Source organism: Styela clava, chromosome 1 (assembly GCF_964204865.1).
Source record: "Styela clava chromosome 1, kaStyClav1.hap1.2, whole genome shotgun sequence".
Lineage (NCBI taxonomy): Eukaryota > Metazoa > Chordata > Ascidiacea > Stolidobranchia > Styelidae > Styela > Styela clava.
The window spans coordinates 4,494,906-4,517,467 of record NC_135250.1 but is presented as its reverse complement, the minus strand read 5'-3'; the positions used below and the strand labels follow the sequence as shown (position 1 = coordinate 4,517,467).

The 22,562-nt window shown below is 35.8% G+C and overlaps 2 protein-coding genes across 7 annotated transcripts; one reads left to right on the top strand and one right to left on the bottom strand.

The window, feature by feature from the left end:
- Positions 1 to 1,806: 1,806 nt before the first annotated feature.
- On the top strand, positions 1,807 to 6,699 carry LOC120341482 (uncharacterized). Its single transcript, XM_078114381.1, has 4 exons — positions 1,807 to 1,831; positions 2,288 to 2,329; positions 4,652 to 4,837; positions 6,012 to 6,699. The coding sequence occupies exons 1-4, from the start codon at positions 1,807 to 1,809 to the stop codon at positions 6,659 to 6,661; spliced, it is 903 nt and encodes a 300-aa protein (XP_077970507.1). The 3' UTR covers positions 6,662 to 6,699.
- Positions 6,700 to 8,118: 1,419 nt separating this feature from the next.
- LOC120346798 (uncharacterized) lies at positions 8,119 to 21,972 on the bottom strand. Of its 6 annotated transcripts, none has more exons than XM_078114225.1 (4): positions 20,700 to 20,817; positions 20,004 to 20,051; positions 10,343 to 10,519; positions 8,119 to 9,084 (listed from the first exon to the last, which is right to left on the bottom strand). In XM_078114225.1, the coding sequence occupies exons 1-4, from the start codon at positions 20,809 to 20,811 to the stop codon at positions 8,432 to 8,434; spliced, it is 990 nt and encodes a 329-aa protein (XP_077970351.1). In that variant the 5' UTR covers positions 20,812 to 20,817; the 3' UTR covers positions 8,119 to 8,431. The 6 variants fall into 6 exon arrangements, with proteins under 6 accessions (XP_077970351.1, XP_039272595.2, XP_077970361.1 ...); XM_039416661.2 differs by lacking the exons at positions 20,004 to 20,051; positions 20,700 to 20,817 and adding exons at positions 21,446 to 21,493; positions 21,804 to 21,972 and having other exon boundaries at positions 8,121 to 9,084; positions 10,343 to 10,516; XM_078114235.1 differs by lacking the exons at positions 20,004 to 20,051; positions 20,700 to 20,817 and adding an exon at positions 15,167 to 15,278 and having other exon boundaries at positions 8,122 to 9,084.
- Positions 21,973 to 22,562: the final 590 nt, after the last annotated feature.

Here is a 22,562-nt window from a genome sequence, read left to right as displayed (position 1 = left end):
GCCGGACTTAGAGCATTGGCCAGTAAGTACAATATGCTTTCCTGCAGTTGCGGAATAATAATTATGAAATTTGCACGATGATATAATAATTTCCAAACAAAATTGCTTTGCCCGAAACTAGGGAAGCAGAAGGAAAATATTCCACAAAGGCAGAAAATGGGCCTATAGTTAGTTTCGCTAAATATGATTGTTCATTGTGTTGCTGTTGAAATTGAAATAAAAGTGTTTTTCTCTTAAACTACGTATCAATCGGATTCAAATTCCAATATTTACATATGGTACAGTCTCTTGAGATCTACAATTTTATAGTGTTTCAAATCTCATCTGCATTCACCCTAAATTATAGTCGGTCGTCACGCTGAATCTTGCCAATTACAAAAAAAAGTTGCGTCAGAACGAGGATTCTCCACCAACGGAGCACGCTTCGCACACGGCTGACGTGCTTTTCATATACGACGTTTTTACGCCTTCCGCACCGAATCAGGCCATGTGCAAGCTGTTAATAATATGTAAGGAGGCATTATTTTTTCAAAGGACCGCAATGGCAATGGCTACCCAATAGGCTAATTCCCCTGTGCATTGTTCTGTTGTTGGGTTTACTTTTATTGGAAAATAACGGATGTGATGAGACTAATTCTCGAGTCGTGCAAAATGTTTTTTTTTCCCGATCTTTAAAACCACAGATTGCAAACAATAAATATGAGTTTAAAGGCGTTGATTTACCGGAAAAGCTGAATCTACTAGGCACGGAAACGGGATTTGCAAGAGAAATTATGATTAATATGAATGACGTATAGGTTTGAGATGTTTGTGATATCAATTTGGGAGCTTATGATCAAATATTATTGTGGAGAAGTCGTTAGGCGGCTTAAATATGAGTTCAGTAACCAAAATCCTTGTATCGTTTTTATTTGGGATTCTAATTACGAAAGATGGAATGGTGGAGGCGGCAGCTCCGTTCAGTAATATGTTGCATTCATTGTAATATAAATTATTATTCAGATATAATACTCGGATTCGCATGTTGTAAATATATTGGAATATTATATATTAAGTCCTATTTTCGAGTTCGGATGAATTGTTCACTAGTCGGTTACGGGTTTCCAGTCTAAGTTAGTGTATCTTGACCACCATACCTGACCTGGGTTATCCAGAAACAAATAATATATAATCTTTTATCAATGAAAAATATTGGAATATTATATATTAAGTCCTATTTTCGAGTTCAAATGAATTGTTCACTAGTCGGTTACGGGTTTCCAGTCTAAGTTAGTGTATCTTGACCACCATACCTGACCTGGGTTATCCAGAAACAAATAATATATAATCTTTTATCAATGAAAAATGTTCTAACTATCATAATACCTTATCGCTTTAGCAGGGGCAGTCGGAGGACTTGTATTAGAGGGGGCACCAGCAGGTAACAATAATAAAGCTCCATTCATTTTTTTGAAAAATTGTCTATGTATCTGCACAATGTTCTTTTGTTAAATCTATTTTCATGGCAAAATACCTGATTCTGTTCGCGCAAATCAACCAAAAATTGCAACTAATAATTTGAGTTGAATATTTCGACACACCGGAAAAGAGAAATTCACTCGTGACGTAAGCGGGATATACAAGAGAAGTTATGAATAAGGCATACGCACAGGAATAGAGAATTTTTCGATATAAATTTGCGATCTCCTGATCAAATGTCATTGTAGACCCTACGACTTAGAGGTTTTATTTGATGGTTTGAAAATGAGTTTGGTAATTTATCTTCTTGAAACGTTACTGATAGTGATTCTAAACACAAATGATAGAATGGTAAAGGCGGCAGCTCCGTTTGGTAAAATGTTGCATTTGTAATATAAATTAATATTCAAAGATAATATTTAGGTTCGCGTGTTGGAATCCTGTGTAAATTGTGTAGCGCGTTAGGCCTAACTTAGCTGACATTACAGGATAAAATTCCGGGTTCAAATCGCGTGTCGACCACACCGCCTTGGGTACAATGAATAGAGTTAGCATTGCCGAAACAGAAAAATTCCGCTCCTTCCAAATATTAGTAGCTACTAACGCGTCGTTAGTTATCAGGGGCCGATTGTGTTGGGGCTTGTTCGAAAGCAAAAGAGTCCTACCAAAAATATGCTTTTGGTCTTAGGCTATATATCAATTTCTCATTCCCATACCAGGCTTGGCAGGACGGTAGATCGTTTTATCGGCCTTTCATCTCTCCGATATAAAGAGAAATTACGAATTCAAACGGCAATTTCTCAAATTACCATAAAAATTATCTTTCTAGCTGAACAAGGAGGAACATTCGGAGGATGGGAAGAAGCAGCAGGTAATACTACAGAAGGCTTCTAATAAACACTAGAAAAACTCGCGCTGGACATAAAATTCACAAAAAATATTAAAGAACGAAAAAATCACTCAGACTTCAGAGCTATACCAGTCTAATATAGGAAATTAAAATTGAACCAATATACTTTTGCACGGGCATATTAATCGTTGTTGTTCGTGCTGTTGTTATTGAGACAATCAATCAATTTATTTTGGTCACTCTGAAAGAAACAAAACAACAACAAACGGACAAACAAAATGCAGACGACCTGGAATACGGGCATAACTTAATAAAAGAGTTAAAAACGTACAAGTACGTGCCCGTCTGGCAAAAACAGTCAAAAGAACACAATAAAATGAGAAACAATGTAAAATCGGACAATGACTTTTAAATCAATTTCAGTATGTGAGACAATACTCAAAAGAAGATCATGACAATACTTTATACAAACTCGATTTCAAAAACAAAATCGTGGCTGCGGTTCTTATGTGGTGATTACAGAAAAAATTGATTGTTCAGTAAAATTTTATTACATAACAAACGTAAATCACGAGAAAATGAACTATGTATGTAAGAAAGTGACATGCATAGACTTTCTACAATGTATGATTCTTATTAACTGGACCTATTAGTTTCTACTTTTCAAGATCTAATTATGAAAGTGCTCACTAGAATGCTGTGGCTTATAACTTACCGTATATATTTTTAAAATATCCTCTTCAGTGAATCATAATCTTTCCCGGATTAATACACGTCATGAACAAAACACTGTGCCATCGCACCGGGTAACTTGTGCTTACCGAATGGCGTGTGTTTGTAACGGTCCCGATATCGCCGTATCCATATATTTGCGCGTTGTTCTCTTGTTTGGCACGAAGTGAACCTGTGGATCGTTCTGTTATTATATTAGTTATTCCCGTAGTATGTGAACCAAGATGGCGGACACTAGAACGTAGTATGTGTACCAGGTTAGGGTTAGGCCACAATTTCAGGTATAATACTACGGGAGCCACTAGGCTAGTTCCCGAACTCGTAATAGAACTAAAAAATGGAAAATTGAAATAAAATGATGGCCTAACCCTAACCTGGTACACATACTACGTTCTGGTGTCCGCCATATTGGTTCACATACTACGGGAGTACCTTATATTGGTATTAGAATTCTTCCTTCTTAGCTAGTGGTTGTGAAAAAAAATTCCTGAACTATTGGGCCATTTGTTTTGAAATATTCGTTTAATAAAGATTGTTGTTGTCGCTAGAAGGCTATTGCTTTTACTTATTTTAAAAATTTCTCTGGGCTCCGTTTAATTCGTTTATCGCTTTGAAATTTTGTGTAATGACGTCATCCAAATTAAAAATTACGCACCGTGTGTCGGTTTCGCCATCGCAATCAGCGGATATCGCGCTCAGCGTAAATCAGTAAAAGATTTGATACTACAGTTGTGATTTGAAACATTTGATATTCCGTTCAATATTGAGACTGAACGCACGAATCATCATCGTCACAGGACATTGAAGGCCAGAACAGTCCGTGTGCCGTTACTGCAGGCCTTCCGCAGTTACCGCGTCCTACAGGACATGATTTTTGGGGAAATTTTGTGCAAGATATTTAGTGTTGGCCTTTGTGTTCATATATTTTTGCAATGTTCTCTTGTTTAATATACCATATGGCATATACGATGATAGAAAAACCGCAAATACGTACGGCTATTATTGCATTTTAACTGAGAACATGATCATGTGAAGGTAACTTAATTTACCGAGACCTGGGTGCATTCAATAAAATAGACGAAAATAAACATGCCAACATATACATGATTACAATTTTAAATAAAGATTCTTATATTTTACACCTAAAATTAGAGCGGAGCCTGTTGAAGTTAGGTAAAATTTTCTATTGCAACTTGTAATATTTAGGATGTATGTCAAAACATACAGAAGATCAACCCATATAAAAATACTCAATATTGCGTTTGCAATATAGATCGCACCGCCAAGTAAACATAAAAAATTCGCGGGTTCAAATCCTGCAGAGAACAATTACATGTGAAATGAATGCCGTAGTCCTTGCCATTTTGCGGGAACAACTTAGTCGGTAACCGGTTATGGCTCCATTTGCTCTATAAATCTGTGCATTAGAGTTGTTAGCTCTTTTCAAAACTGACCTAGACCGGCAACTAAAAGTTCTAAATATTGCCAGCACGGAAAAATTTTGTCCGCCCAGTGATACGTTCTGATACTTAGATGAATAAATGAAGTGATCTCTTAGCTATTTTATGTTTAAAAATAAAAGCAAATTACCATATTTACTATTTATTTCAGCAGCCCCTGCTGTGCCGGACGACTGGAGCAAGAAGCTAGGAGCAGCTGCTGATTTGACTTATGCTCAACAAATAGCAGCAATACAATATGGCTCACCTTTAAATGAAGCTCTGACAAATCTTCGCACAGAAGGCACACAACTTTCAGAAATGAATTTAATTGACATGCTCTTGTTCTCATCAACAGGTATGCACACACAAGATTGGGGTCTAGTATAGTTTAGTACCACAAGTACTTCCGGTGGGCGTAGCATAACAAATTTTGCATATGCTATTCCTAACCCCCGCCTGACTATGCCATACAAAAATTAAGTCACTACGACGTCCCCATCACGTCATAGGGATTGCCAAAGTATAATTAATATCGCCCGAAATGACATCTGCGCCGCCGATAACAAACTTGCTAAAGCCGGCGATCTCTCTCCTATCGTGATCGTTGTGACGAGAAAACGGGAGAAATTGATTGTTTGATTTCGGGTGATCGTCTGCGCGTTTTGGACGACCTTCCGCATACTTCGGTGGACCTTATTACGCCACTGTGACGTCGAAATGACGTAATTTTTCGGTGACGTAGTCAGGTGGGGGTTAGGATTGACATATGCAAAAATTGTTGAGCCAGGTCAACTAGAAGTACATGTGGTACTAAACTATACCAGACCCCAGGATTGTGCATTCCCGTAGTAAATGTATCAGGTTAGGCCATAATTTCATTCCGAATTTCCTTATTCTAGTTCTATTACGAGTTCGGGGATTGTCTGTGTTAGTCAATTGAATATACCCTCTGCCTATAGGCTTCAGTCCCTCTACATAACTTGATGTTAAGTAGGCGAACAAAATTAGTTATCTCCATATAACATTAGTTCACACACATCTGGATGCCCAAGATTGTTCTCATGCATCGCTGGGTTGTGTGATTCTTCTTCTAAAAGCACTGACAGACTGATTAACAAGTCAGGATGTTGTATTGCAAAAACTTGTACTGGGTAATCAAAGCATCATACGCAGATCATGTCGGACACAGAAGCACACACCACGCTATCTGAGAGCGGGAATTTCTAGACAACTCTAAAATGACCTTTGAACCTAACCCATAGTTGCCACATATTAAAACTAATTATCATTACATCTGTAATTATTGAGTATATATTTCTATATGATTAAGTCTTAACCCATAAAGCAATAGCTCGTATAAATAAATATAATATATAATAAATATTATAAATTGTAAACCATCATACAATAAAGTAAAAATTTATTGATGTTCCATACGTAAATTTTGATGAAAATTGTTTTCAAAATGAACATTATTGTTTTCTTGATCTTGTCTTCTTATGACCTGTCTCATCTGCCTTACTTTACAGTTGATATGATTACTCAGAAGCAAAAGGTGGTTGTGTACTCTACCAATCTACGAAACTTCAATTGCGTTCACTTCCCTTGCAAATATGATGGGAATTGTGAGCTTATACCACTCATTGATTTCTCTGATGAATTAAAAGAATCACTGAGAGGTCAAGTTTTCAACGAAATCAGTATGGCCATGAGACTGAGTGATTTTCAATCATTTTTCAACAGTTTGTCTGGAACCGTTGTCGCTGATCCTGCAGCTATAGAGAATGTTGTAAATGACTATATATGGGCTACTTCTGTCAATAGTAACAATGTTAGACTTAGTGGTCAGGGTTACACAATGTCATTATGGATCAACGATGGATGGATGCCAGTAATTGAATTAGATTGGAGCCCAAATGCGTGGAAACTTATAAATTTCATCGAGTTGTTCATCGCTCAAAAGATCATCGCAATGAGTTTGTCAGATTTGGCAAGATATGAAAGTGTTGAAACGGTTGCAGCGATGTATGATCTAGTTGGGAAATCTATTCGTTGTTCTTGTGCTCTAGGATTTGGAGGAACACATTGTGAATTTTGTGTTCTTACCGATGATTCCATCATAGCAGATAATGAATTTGAATATCATGGAATCAAACCGATTGGTGCTAGAGTTGGTTGATAAAATATGTTACGGCTGTTGGAACTACGTGAATAAAATTTATCGCAACAAAATATATTTTATACTTTAATTTTGTTTTGTTCGAAAAACATGTTATGTAACTATGGTTGGGTGTGTGAAAGCGAATTACTAGGTAACGTTTTATATATACTACTTCTCATAATCCAAATTAGTGTAGCACACTTCAGGAATCTATTTTGTTTTGTTTTTGTGAATCGAAAAGTCTTCTTGGAACATATACGAACTAATAGAAAGCCTTTCGAAATATCTTTCATTCAGTTGATGATGAAAACTTCTATAAACAATTTATACAAATAGTGTGACGAGAATCGCGTATCCCAATACGTTTTCAATCTGTACGCACAGTTTTAGTCTTAAGTATAGGGTGTCACTGGTCATTTAATTGTTTCAATGTAGCCTATAATATCAGTTCAGATAGGAAACTAGATAACATAAAATGCAGTTAAAATGAATGTATAGTGCTCTGAATATGCCAAACAACATTCCATTTTCTTTCGAAACAAATTAAACAAACTTTTTGATATTCTCCATGATTTAGTTCCACTGGCAGAATTTAATTATGAGATTGCTTGTTATTTCTACCTGATGTTCAAGTCCAACAACATCATACTTCATTTTTTAGAAGTCAACGATACACATATGAAACTAGGTAATAGAAATTGATCTGCGCAGGCGTAAAATGAAACGAATGCCAAACTCGACAAGACTCTGCGCACTTTGGAAGTGCATAACTTAACATTTAATACGGCAAAAAGTTTGTGAGGAGTACAGCTGGAGTGAAGAGATGGTATGGTATTTCCTTACATTGGGCATCAAATTTCTTCCCGGACTTGTAGAACTTGTCACAAAACAAATCAACATTAGTCATGGACGTTATTCAAAATTTACTCACAGCTGGCTGGCTGGTCTTAGATGTCGCTGACACTCTCTGAAATATTTTCACAGTTCTGAGATGAGGTTTATGGAACGCTAAGATGTGGTTGCTTTCATGGCGTCATGCCATTCATATTTTATCGCTTGGCAATGATCCGATCCGACCATGCTTCATATACTATGTTATTCAAGGTATTTCTTTCAAGAGTGTTGCTGTGCATTAGCACAGATGTCTTTTGGGGTCTGACGAAACGTCACAGATATAAATTTGTGCTATTGCAGTGGTTCTCTATCTTTTTTTTTCGTGACCCAATTTTGTTGCACAACAAAAATCTGTGGCACTTTCACTTTCTTACGCAAGGGAGAAACTACAAAAAAAAAAATCATTTTCGCAAAGATAGACACTTCCACTCTAATGATAGAAATGAGCATTAGCACTCAGTAGCAAAAAACAGCATCGTCATTCAATCAGTGTTTTGATAGGTTTATGGCCCGCCTAAAAATTCTTCTGTGGCCCAGGTGTGGGCCATGACCCACTGGTTGAGAACCGGTGTGCTAGTGTGTAGCAAAAAATCTTGAATTAACAGAATAGTCATTTTTAATCTTGCTAATGCGACAGCATCCTTGCGTTATACGGATACGGATCCACTTGCGCAAAAGCATTGAGGAAATAAGTTGGTCTCGCGTAACCCCAACTGTTATTTTATTGAACAAAGAATTAAAATATTGCATTTATTACGTTTAGATAGAGTTTATTTATGTAGTAATAACTGATACAACATATTACAACACAAATTGGAATATAAAATGTCTGTTGTTGGGGGGATAAGTTTTATTTACGTAGTTATAACAGGCCAACAGCTATAACATATTTTATCAACCAACTTTAGCACTAATCGGTTTGATTCCATGATATTCAAATTCATTATCTGCTATTAAAGAAGCATCAGTAAGTACACAAAATTCACAATGTGTTCCTCCAAATCCCAGAGCACAGGAACAACGAATAGCTTTTCCTACGAGTTGATACATCGCTGCAACCGTTTCAATACTTTCATATCTTGCCAAATCCGACAAACTCATTGCAATGATCTTTTGAGCTATGAACAACTCGATGAAATTTATAAGCTTCCATGCATTCGTGTTCCAATCAATTTCAAGTTCTGGCATCCAGTCGTCGCTGATCCATGGTGAAACTGTGTAAGCCAGCATATTAAGTAACATAGGGTTGATGGTGTCTGAAGTATCCCATAAATAGGCATGTACAACAGTCTCAATGCCCTCGGGCGTTCCAAGGTCAGTGCTTCCAAATTCTTTATAAAAGTTAAAAAATTCAGCCTGTCCCATAATGATGCTGATTTCGTTCATAGTCTGTATCTTCAGGCTTTCTTTTAATTTGTCGGAGAAATCAATGAGTGGTATAAGCTCACAATTTCCATCATATTTGCAAGGGAAGTGAACGCAATTGAAGTTCCTTAGAGCAGTAGAGTATTCAACCATGTTTTGCTTCTGAGTAATCATATCGTTCACTGTAATATAAGACAACCTAGATCAGGGGTGTGCAATCTGCAGGCCAAATGCAGCCCGCAAGGAAAAATTGTGTGGCCCGTGGAGAAGTGCCGATTTTGAATGATGTGTGGCCCACAAAAATAGTTTTTAATTGAGTTTAATCTGGTATGTGTGGGTGATTCCAATATCTTTGCGATTTTGCGCTGCAAATTCTATAACGCAGTCCCATTTATTATCTATGCCTATTACGACCCGCGGTTTCACCCAGTTATTTGTAAATGATTTTTCTGTAAGTTCCAAAACCACTGGCCTTGATGAAATAAGTAAAAAAGTTGTCAATCTTCAATTTCGTGAAACATTCGTTATCCAAACTGCCCAATATAAAATGCCATTAAAAGTTGATGCTACTATGGCATGAAATCTACCGGCAAATGCAGATGCCTAGTAGAGTGCAGAGATAAAGTTTAAGTCAGACCAGTAATTTCCCTACAATAACCCCGCTCCCCTCCCCCCTAAAATTTTTAGGTGTGACACCATACTTAAATTTTTAACGTAAATAAATTGTATATGAATACCCTGGAAAGTGGCTCATATTCTACTGAAGATGATAAGTCAAATACATAACAAAATTTTGTGAGTTACAAATAGTTTTATCACTAATAACAAAATATCTACCACCCCGTAAATTTGGAAACACCACTGAAACAAAAAGCTGGGGAACATAAAGGATCAGACCCATGCTATAAAACGCTTATTAATCAAATGTATAAAAATAAGGGATATGCACTAGGGATCGAAAGTGCAGCGGTAGACCTCTAGTGCAATAGATTTCACGCTATTGTGCGCTAGATCTCTATGGTACAACGCTAATGTACCAGCTTGGGGTAGATCTCACGTTATTGGACACGTTTAGTGGCCATAACGATCGTTTCAAAATTTTGTTGTTATTGTTATTTTCTTTCGTCATTATCATTAAAAAATCGCTTTTCTCTTCGAATACTGGACCAATTGCTTTGAAATTTTCAGTGGTTAAAGATAAAATTTTTCTCCACAAGGCTATTACTTTTTTTTTCGCTATGACGTCATCAAAATTATTGCCATTAGGTGGCGCTACGTGTCCATATATTTGAGCATAGCCCTCTTATAGTTTAGAATGGGGTTTTAATAATTACGTTTGTAATTTCTGATAGTTAGTAGATTACCTTAGCAGTTTTACATTCATAACGGAGCAAAAATAAATTAAGATAATTTAAGAAACAGAAAAACAACATCCTATACCTGTTGATGTTGACAATATCAATTCTACTAGGTCTACTTGTGTAAGTTTCATTCCTTCTGTGCGGAGATTTTGTAGGGCGACATCTAGCGGTGAGCCGTATTGTATTTTTGCTATTTGTGAAAGGTAATCAAAATCGTCAGTTCCAGACAACGCATTCGCCCATGCTGCCGCTCCTGCTGGATACAAAATAGTTAATATTTATTTTATTCAATTTTTCTAATACAAAGGTACAGCGATGTTGGTTAATTTGTAATCGTTTAACATTTACTTGACAACAGGAAATATTTTTGCTTTATCGAACATTAAACTTTAAAAATTTGCTTGGGTTCGAAATGTTGCAACCAAGTTTTTGCAACATTGAGAACAGAATCGTTTAGCGTCCAATTCGTATATCAGAGTGAAACAACAATAATGAAAATCAAAAGTTTTTTCATCTTTATAAATTCACCTGGCGGTATATCGATGCCTGCTATTTTCCATTCGGAGTTCACAACAGCAATATTCAAACATATTATTGCAAAGATATTTTTACAACACAACATTAACATCATATTGCTCTAGAAATTAGGTATCTTCATATCAGTAATATGAATTTTTTATCAACTCATGACTTTTATACTGATTCACTAAAACCGGGTTGTGTAATTCCGTAAAGTTTCATGTCCTTTCGATAAATCCTGTGCGTACTACCGGTTGATATCATCGACAGAACATTTTTCAGCAAAAAATCTACTCACGCGTACAATTTTCGCAATGCTGGCAAAAATGCGATAAGGATTTAATACAAACTGAAATTAGAGTTTTACTTCATGACGGAATCTAGTTATTTCAATCAATACCAAGAATAGCAACAACAACAGCATTTTAACAACACCACGTCCAATATTTTATTTCCTACTTTACCAATTTACCTATGGGTAAGTCTGGGTCTGCTTCGTCCCATTGTCCCGGCATCACAACAACAATATTACAACATATCATTGCAATAATATTCCGACAATAAAACATTAACATCATAATGCTTAGGAATTAGGTACTAAGTGTGAAGTTATCAGTTTTTAATAATTTTTCATCAACTCGTTTCCCATAAAAAAAAGTTGTGAGTAACACTGCTTTGTGTAATTCCGTATAGTTTGATTAGTTAAAACTTTGACGTTTTAGTAAGCAAAATTGAAACAAAACAAAAGTTAAATTCAGCACCGCAACTATGTGGATAAGAGTTTTATCCTGTAGTATCTTCCCAACGAGAATTCCCAAATTTCTGGGCTCCAACCAAAACTTCGGCTCTATTAATGTTCAGGCATATTGCTACAATAAATCTCGCAGATAACAATTTCGAAATCATTTTACATATAAACTTTGTATCACTGTACCCTATAGCAGGGCTACTCAACTGGCGGACCGCGGTCCCAATCCGGACCTTTCGAGTATTGGATTTGGACCGCACCTAATTATTTATTTTGGATCATTAGCCCCACTTTTTGAATTTCCTATTATAAAATGACTTTCATAGTTTTGAATATATACGAAAAGAACTATAACACCATAATAAACAATTTTAATTTGCTACTTATCATTAGTCGGTCGAGGAAGTGCTCGTTTAAGGATGCCGAAATATCATTTCTGGAAAGACCGGACCCAAATAATTTTGAAGTTTTGTTTGCGGACCTTCGATAAAAATAGTTGAGTAGCCCTGCATAGCTTTCTCAACAGTTAACTGTTCATTTCGTTTCTGAACTTTCACGTTTTTTCTGAAATTTGTGCAAATTTCATTCCCTTCGACAAATCCTGTACACGCACTACCGGAGTTGCTCATTAACAACGACGGAAAAGGTTTTCACTAGATTAACGTCATTTGTGCGTACTAAATCTACTCATGAAACCGAATCTCAGCAGTTTCATAAATATCCAACAATATAAACCAGATGGCGATTCTCAGATACATATTTAATTTGCATTAACCAAATGTGCATCAACATGTTTGGTAGAAGCCAGCTAGTAGTTTTGTTGTACCGGTTGTTCTATAATCTATAATGATAAATAGCGCAATACTGTACTTATGCATAGCAGGAATGCAATTTCCGAATGTCATTTGCAAACAAAAACTTACCATTTTAGAATATATATATTCATAAGAATCAATTTGGCAATATTCTATGTTGACACTCAAATATTTAATCGTAAAAGTAATTAAGCAAATGTTAATATAATTTTACCTGGCGCCCATACTTCAAGTTCAGCGTTTCCAGTTCCTGCTACAAAATGAATAATTTATCGTAATATTTTGTAAAATAATTAATTGGAATAGGATATTTCATTTATATCTCCGACCGTTCCCGTTACGCCCTGTCCCATTTCCTAACAAGGTCAGGTATAACAATGTCAATTAGTCTACCCATTCAGATGTATGATTTTGGTGAAAGAATTCATAATAGACCAGTGGTTGAGTTAATCAAGCTTTGGCAACGGGTTGTTAGCTATCATCTCTACTGACTGGATTCGAGATCGCCCAAAGGAATCAGCGATGCGATTAGGAAGCTTGCTAAGCTTAAAGCTTGTCTTAACACGTTGCGCCAATCCTATAACTTTCTTGATTCAAAAAAAAATGACCGGGGAGGAATTAATCTCCGAAAAAAATTTAAAGATGTATAAGTTTTGAATCATTAAGCGTCGCAAATAATTGTTGTGTAAAATTAGTTTTAGTTATTTTGGAAATCTTCTCCTAAAATTTCGAACGTAATAAAAAGTTCAACTCAACTTAGCAGCCCAGGGTTGTCGCCGAGAATATTCAATGAACATATAAATATATATCTAATTATAAGTATAGGTTTATTTCGACTACATAATCAGCATAATAGACGATAAAATAATCGATAAAAACAAAATAAATAAAACTGAATATTGAATGGGGAGAGCGAACAAAACATCAAGTAAGGTTTAAATCGTACAGATTCGAGAGGAAGATTTTGTTAAAAGAAGTAGTACGTGTTCGCTCACCCAAATATAGTTTACTATATGACTAATATTACAATAAAATATTAAACTATTACCAAATGGTTCAGCAGCCTGTGCCTTCCTGTCGTTTTCAATTAGAATCACAAGCACCAAATTAGCCAAGGCTTTAGTTACTGTACTCATACTCAAACCGTCAAGGACTCTCTTACAATAACATCTCTCAGGCAGCAGCTAAATTTTTCTGCTATTTGTACAAATTTCATTTCCTTCTCTAAGTCACCAAATCCCCGGCGCATTTCCGGAGTTGCTCATCAACAACGACGGAAAAGTTTTCACAGGATTTACGTCATTTGTACCAATTAATTCAAAACAACATGTTTGATAGAAACTAGATAACAGTTTTTGCGCTGATTTTTTCGCTTTGGAAGCATATTCCATAAAACTTTTTCTCTGAATTTTGTCAAAGTGTGATAACGGGAGTAAGAGAATCGAGAATTCTATCTTTGGTTGATGAGGTGTCAAAGTCGATTTTTACAAGAAAAAAAAAAATAACCCGCTCCAGTCAATCCGGCAAGAACGACAATTTAGCAAATCGGGAATCCAGTGAAAATTCAGTCTAATTAACTAATCTACCAAAGATATTCAAAATCAGAAATATACCGTAAAAGTATTTCTCAGTTTCGTATTCGTGTTCTTTTTGACCTTGTGCAAATATTATACTTAAATATTTTAAACACCTTCATATAAATGGGAACATATCAAAAGCAAAACATATTCAAACAACACAACTCCCGTAGAAAAAAGAAGATGTTTTACCCTGTTCTTCTTCTGTCGCACTCAAGTCCCAAAATTGGAATCCAGTCAAAACTTGGGCTCCATGAATATTTAGGCATATTGCTACAATAATACTCGCAGACAACAATTTCGAAGTCATTTTTTTTATAAACCATGTATCTCTGTAATCTAGCTTGCTTTCGCAACGATTCATATTTCTGTACTTCACATTTTTTCTGTTATTTATACAAATTTCATATCCTTCCTAAGTTACCGATTCCTGTACGCATTACCCGAAATTCTCACCAGCTACAACGAAAAAGATTTACGTCATTTGATCTAATTTTTCAACAAATGCTTGCCAGAAACTTATGTTATTGGTATCGAATGTCAAGCGAAGCTTTCGGATTTGAATGTGAACTGGCGGAACCTTGGAAGTTGGTACATACAGACAAACAACAGACATTGCTACGATGAAATTTGTCTGTATAGCAGGGGTCGGCAAACTGCTGCCCGCGAGCCAATGCAGCTCTGAAGAAATTTTTTGTGTCCCCCAAACAACCCCTTTTTCAATGCATGCAATTATGGAATGCTTGTGAGTGGTGACCATGCGCAATGCTGGAATAAATGTGGCCCGGACGTTACTGTCAATGTGCATAATTGTCCCATGAAGTTTGCCGACCACCGTTGTATACACATTGCACATCTAACTCCAAAAGTCTATATTTGCTTTTATATAGACAATAATTCTATATAACACAATTAAACTATGAGAAGGGCGTTTCGCGAGCATCTGGATTTTTTCATAAGGGCTACACCAAAAAGATTGAAAATTCATATATTGTGATATTATAATTAGCACATACACGCTAGCGTATCGAAATTAACTCTTAGACAAAATCAAACAAAAACAAATACCTCGCCCTCGCTACAAATGTACCAAAATATTAAAATCACAAATATCTCAAAAAAAAAAATTCAAAACATTCGTGCCTTTGTAACCATGCGCAAATGGTACAACTATTGTAAAACGAAAAATATATTCATAGCAAAACAGAAAGTAACACTTCTGTAAAGAAAATGAATTGTTTCACCTGGAGCTTCTTCTCCCGATATCAAATTCCAAAATTGGTCTCCAGCCAAAACTTCGGCTCCATCGGGTTTCAGACATACCGCTACCACAATACTCATAAACAATAATTTCAAAATCATTTTGCTTGAAAACTATCTCTGTAGTCTATAGCTATCTGTATTAGCTGTTCGCTATTCATATTTCTGTACTTTCTTTTACGTATTCTGCTATTTGCATGAATTTCATTTCCTTTCTAAGTCACCAAATCCTCCTGTACGCATTACCGGAGTTGCTCATTGACAACGACGCAGAATTTTTCACGAGATTTACGTTATTCGTACTGACTAGTTCTACAACAACATGGTTGAAAGGAGCTTATGAAACCGAAGCTCGGCAGTTTCCCAAACAATAAAAAATATAGAAACAAGAGAGAAATGCCTAAATATATATTCAAAGCACTATAGCCTAAGCCTGGCAGTCTAACTGTCTTTAGGTACTGGACATTTCAAATCCAATAACTTTATCAGTCATAAAAAAAACGCTCTTTCGGCACTACAAAAAAATTAGGCGAGACGAGTCTTCAATAGCATTGAACTATTGACACCTGTTAATCACTTCCAACTATTTTTCTGTATAACTATCAGTAGAGGCGCTAGTGACTCGCGCTAGTAAGGGTCTTTTTGATTTAGTGATCCTGCTCTCTGAATTAATATTGATTTATTGGACACGAAGAGGACATAACGATCGTTTCAATATTATGTTGTTGTTGTTCTTGTTCTTTGACACGTTTTTAAAAAGTCGCTTTTCTCTTCGAATACTGGACCAATTGCTTTGAAATTTTCAGTGGTTGAAGATAAAAATTTTCTCCAGAAGGCTATTACTTTTATTTATTTTAAAATTTCCTGTGGACTTCGAGAGATTCGTATTTTGTGTTCAAAGAAGTGATCAGAATAAAAAATAGTGACACCTTGTGGCGATTGCGCGAAGACATATCAACTAGGGTTAGTTCGGATACCTATAATTCATACTATCCGGATAACGGATATATCCGGGTATTTCGTATTTTAACTATCCGGTTAACCGGATAGTTTCTGCTAACTTCAGAGAACCGATTTCACAAGATTTTTGCGGCGAATTGACTAAAAACCACCACACAGTTCTATTGTAAATACGTACATAGGTATTATTTAGCTCGAATAAAAATGATTGTGCATTTGCATGTGTCAATAAATAAAAATTTGAGCTCTGTAATCGTACAGAAGTACAGCTGAATAATATAATGAAACATTTTTTTAAATACTGTGTCCTAATTGTCTTTCCCTCGACTGCTAAGTCATTTTCTCATATTCGAATCCTTTGTCAAAATTTATATTATTCTTTTTTTTATTGTTAAATTTTTTAGAAGTTTTTTTTGTGTCTTGAGCATATTTTCTTTCAATTTTGACTCGTACTAAATTTTGGTGTCGCAAACTCACGATGACCATTTCTTTAAGCTTTTAAGTTCAATTAGTTTAGAATAGATTTATTTCGGCTGGTATATCTATTGATTCGGTTGATACATGGAAATTTGAAAATACATATATACCAAAGTTAAAAGCAAGCACATAACATTTGGTACTCAAAATTTTGAAATGCTACACAGATTACATGGAATCGGAAGTGTTGTGAAATAAGTCCTCAAAATTCAAACTGGTTTACATCATGATGAAATGCGTTCCTTCAATACACGCAACAACTAAAAGCCACACCCGACGAAAAAGCAACACTCACACCCACCCAACCAATGCTTTTCAACTGAATTCGTTTAAGTTAGTCTTGCTTAAACTGTACCTCCAGTTCAAATCTAACTTTATAAAGCAAATGAGCTCTTCTAATAAGCGCAATATTCACATTTGTTCTGCGTGTTTTGTGATGTAATAGTGAAGTTCACTCCATCATTCTACGGATGGCTAAAATATAGGCAGATTAGAGTGGGAAAAGTTGTTATTATATGCTCTGGGAGATGTCAGTCGCCACTCAACAAAAAATATAAAAATCGCTAATGCGCATATGCATTATTTATACTTCTTCATTATCCGGTTAACCGTCACAATAATATCCGGATATCAGATAGCAAAATACCTCTTGGTTATCCGGTTAACCGCTATCCGGATAATCCAACCCTAATATCAACTGAGAAGCGATCGTAATTCTTGCTCCGCTAAGAGTTGTTTATGGGGAATCGAGATGTTTGGGGTTACCGGTACCCGCAATGCAGCAATGCAACGGTTTGCGATAACTTCTTAGCTAGTTGACTATTACTACAGCTTCGCTTGGTGACCATATATTTGTTGACTGCGGTATTTACTGTTATCAGTTGGTATTTCAATTTATTTCTCAATAAACTCGAAAGGTTTTTGAGGTTAAGTTAAACTACCGGTACTGTTTCGCTCGGTGTCCAATCAATCAATCAATGTTCCCTTTCCATATATTTCAGTATTTGTAGACTGTGGTTCCCGTGTTAAGCGAACGTGATACCGGCACCGGTACGATAGCTGGGAAAGCTATGACAGTCCCTGTGGCCTGTACGGCACGTACCGGTACCGTTTACAGGTTTACGTACCGTCTTACCGATACCGGTACCGTAGTCCGTTACGGTACGTACCGGTACAGCTGTACAGGTACGATATCGGTAGACTAGTACAGTATTACTGTACTAGTTGCATTAATTATATTTGTTTAGAGTGTGTGCCTGCATTGAAATTAAGTTTTTGTAATGAGCCAGCATGTCTGCACAGCTGCTATGCCTTTCTAATTTTTCGCTGTTTCGTTACATTTTTTTGGAAACAACATTTGCATGAATATGTATGGTACCGTATGCAGAGGAAGAAACTTCACAAAAATTTCAACATGTGCAGCAGGTTAGTGTACATAAATCAGTAAATACAGAAATATGCAGAGGAAGAGACTTTACAAAAAGGATAAGATTTACATAATTATCTCGATGGAGAGGAAAGCCTATAGAACGGCTTAACCATATTGCGAACCACAGCCCCTTGTCCGGTTACCGGTAAGGTACCATTCCAAGTCTGGTATGGCTGTATGGGATTAGTTAGTTATTTGTTTTCGGAAGCATGGATTTGATTAGTTTAAGTGGCCAGGGCTGAAAGTTAATTAAAAATGTTTTTTATGTGATTCATGTGTGGAATCATGTCCTGAAAGAGGCATACAAAAATTTGTTAAGCAGTAAATAATATTTCATTTACGGTATATGGGAACACGTTTAAAGACAAACTATAAGTCATTTTGTCATCTGTTTTTATATTGCTGTGATTGTTCAGTTTTATCAAATATAAATTGATCGATACTCACCTATTTTAAAAATCAAATTGTTGCAATTTGCAGATGTGAGAATGAAATATATGACCACTGTACAGTCAATGATGTAGGTATGTGCCAAATCATATCAAGTTTATTTACATGTTTACTCTTACTGCATTTGCAGTCAAATTAACTTATTCCATTTTTTTGTACGCTTGCACAGCTGCAATGTTTATGCTCATCTTTTACCCTTTTTTCATTACAGTTCTGCGGTAAACAACATCAATATGCTAATAAAGAAGCATTACAATCTTTTCAATAGTGTTCAACATGTTATGAAATATGGTGGTCGCGGTTTCATCAATGCAAAAAATATTTGCCGGTTTAACAGCGTGATGCAATTATTGCAAATAGTTTTCGTGTCCATATATTTGAGCATTGCTCTCTTGTTTATATTAATTGTTATTTGGTTCTTAAACTAGTGTCTCTATATTTTATATTCTAATTGTGCTGTCTGGTATTTTCAACTTTTTGCATTTCTTAGTTCACAACATAGAATTGAATGATGTATTTACCTGTTAATTTTCCATTTCTCTGTTTACATGAATTGGATTGTATTTTCATCCAATAACACTTCCTTCATCCAATTTTCCAAGGACTCCAGTTCTGGAAACCATACCACAGTGCCAATACTTTCTTGAACTTGCTCCCATATTTAAGATAATTGTAACCATCATGATGTGCTTATATTTCAAAATATATTTCTTAATAACTAACTGCCTTAATTACGTATCCCGGCGTACATGGCCACTATCATACCGCGCGTCCTCAAAAGCAATATTCTTGTAGGGTTCCACGACGCTGACTGTGGTCAGACTGCTGTTATATTACTATACTGTTGCCCATGGTTACCCTGGTTGTGCCTGGAGTCTCATTTTTTGTTACGGTTTTGGATTTTCTTGGACATTCTTTCCTTCACTGCTTAAATGTGTTCGATTTATTCTATTCTACTTGTATCAAAGTTAGACATTTATCACAGATATCGCTGCTAGATAACCAACATTGGTTTTTTCGCGTCACCCTTCACCATGAAATGCCTTTATTTATGTTTTCTCTAATTTTTGTTCGCATTACGTGTATGTTTCATTTTGGTGAAAAATAAACGACTGACTGACTGACTGACTGACTCCCGTATGCGTATAATACAAGGATGCTGTAGCAGGAATTAAAATACCATAATATGGAATTCAAGAGTCCTGCTGCACACTAGCACAAATATATTTCTATAACGTTTCGTCTGACCAAAATCAGACTTCCTCAGACAGCCCTTGAATTTCATATGATATTTTTCTCTATTCTACAAATCCAAAGCCAAACCGCATTCATTCAAAAAGACTCTGAGTAAGCTTGCATTTATCACAGTATGCTTTGCTACTTGTCCTTTCTGATTTTATATTTCATTTTTAGGAAATATTGACACATAATTTGATTATATCACCATCATAAAATGACCGTCACACTCAAGAAAATAGTTTTAACAAGATTTATTCTAGCATTACCTGGTTTAACTGCCCATGTTAACACATCTTCATCTTCAACTTTAAATTCTAAAACATCAAGAGAGCTATGCTCAGATATATGGAGACGGCTTAAGCGGTAACTTGCCGGTACGGTACATATATCAGGGTAACGGTACATGGGCTGTCATAGCTTTTTCAGGTTCTGTGACGATGATCCATTTTTCATGATTCAGTTTCAACGTGAATTGAAATACTAACTGATCCGAGTCACTTCCATATTACCAGATCAGGTACCGCAGTCTACCGTTCCTCACAAAAAAAACTTCCCACTTTCGCTAAGCACGAGATCCGCCGACGTTCGCTGAGCACGAGTTGTGCTGGCTGATATGCGGTCGCGGAACCGCCACAAGGTGCGCAAATTTTTATGACGTCAAAGCACACAAAAAACGAATTCCATGAGGCTGACAGAAATATTTGAAATAAATACAAGTAAAAATGTTAAACTCTGGCTCTACCTGTCCTGCTTAATTTGTTTGCTATTATACAATAAAAATATTTCACTTATCTACAATACATATAGGTTTTGATCGTATTAAGAGTAGACAACGACACAACTATTTCGCTGCCCAATTTTATTTTAAGTTCCAATCTCACTATTTGTTCCGATTTATACAAGATTTGATAGTATTCACCAACCAGACGAAATGCCACTGCCAAATTTGTAGTTCAAGTTACCTTGATTTACTTCTATCCATCCTGATGACGACAAATCTTCTCCATTAAGTACGTCAATAATATTCAAACATACTAATGCAATAACATTTTCGTAATAGTACAGAGAACCCATGTTGACGATGCAATCATACATCACCAATTTGCAATGAAATTGTCTCTATATTCCAGCTTTTTTTTAATCCCGGAAGAACCAACTTCCTTATTTATTCAACAAATCATGCACGCACTACCGGGTTCATATCACCCATGTCGGAAAATAATTATTGAAATGTTTTTGAACGTATAATTGCGGGACGGATCAAAACAACTGCACAGTGCACACTATATATAATATATATATGCATCACTGAAATAAATCATATAAATGACCCGCCTGTTGCATACCCCTGTTCTTACTCTTTCAAATGAAAATTTGACTTTTGATATACAATATAAATGTAATGATATTATTTCTCGTTGTATGCTAAAGCTAAAAAACTTCGCGCAAGAGTGGAGCGTTAATAAAACACACCAGGGTTTTGGCACAAACTGGAACGCTTCTCCAAACGGTTACCAAATCGTACAGTGTTTGTCACCTGATCAACCTGACTGAGAAATCACAACAACGTAGTGTTTAACGACTTGTAGCGGTTTAACATGTACTGTACATGAAATTGCGATTTCATATTGAAAGGACACAAAATTGAAGTGGAAAAATATTTATAAAGATTCTTATTGCCTGAACTCGTCTAATCAAAAAAACGTACCCCATGCATCGTCTACATCTTTCAGAACATCTGCGTCGTCATCTTGCTCTAAAAAAAAAATGTAGGACTTAATAATCGATACAATTTATAGAGTCACAAGACCTTTTCCAATTAAATAAATGCTGCTAAGTTTTTACGCTGTGATACTTCCCATGTATATAATTACTATTGAGCAACACTTCCATACCAAATGAAAAAATAAACAATAAAATCTAGGCAACTAGAAAATAAATTTAGTAATATCAGGTTTTTCAGATAACCCAGTTTCGGGTCGCGACCCATAGGCTGGGAAACACTGACTTAGAGTAAGCGCGACTACTCTCAACTATTTATTTAAATTTATTAATTAAATATTTACCCTCAGTCACGTCTATGTCCCACATAAACTTGCCTCCAAGTCCATCAATTGCTACAAAAAGTTCCAAGCATATTGTTGCCATAATGCTTGAATAAAATAACTTTCTATTCATTTTGCTTAAGCATTTATGCTATCTCTGTATAAGATGGCTTTCTCAAGAGGAAACGTCTCGGTTAACAGTTAATATTTCATTTTAGTATCCCTCGTTTTCTGTTATTTATGCAAGCTTTATATTTCCTTTTTCATTAAATGATTCCGGCACGCATTACCGGATTTTTGTTTATCTGCCTCAGTGGAAATGTTTCCCTATTATTTACGTCATTTGTTGTAACTTATTGGATACGAAATGAACCTATGGATCTCATTGCTAAATGCATGCTGTTGGAATGATTGTTGTTGTTGGAAGTGATATTTGTGTCCGTTAACAGGCTATATGTTTTATTTTACTCATTTTAAATATAAGTCAAGCCATGGTTTAACCCAACCGTTTTACCGTACTGGTACCATTGCACGACTATGTCTGAGAACTGCTCTCATGTTTCTCATGAACATATTTGCTAGAAACGAGCCAATTCGATTTGTCTTGCGTGAATTCAACTTTTTTACCTTGTGTTTCGTTTTCCTCTGGCGTCACAAACTAAATACCAGCTTCAATTCGTTCAAAGCATAACATTGAAATAATGACCGTAGCAAATAGCATTCGATTCATTTTCCTCAGCATGCTTTCATTTTCCATCACACATGCCCTTTCAAAAACTG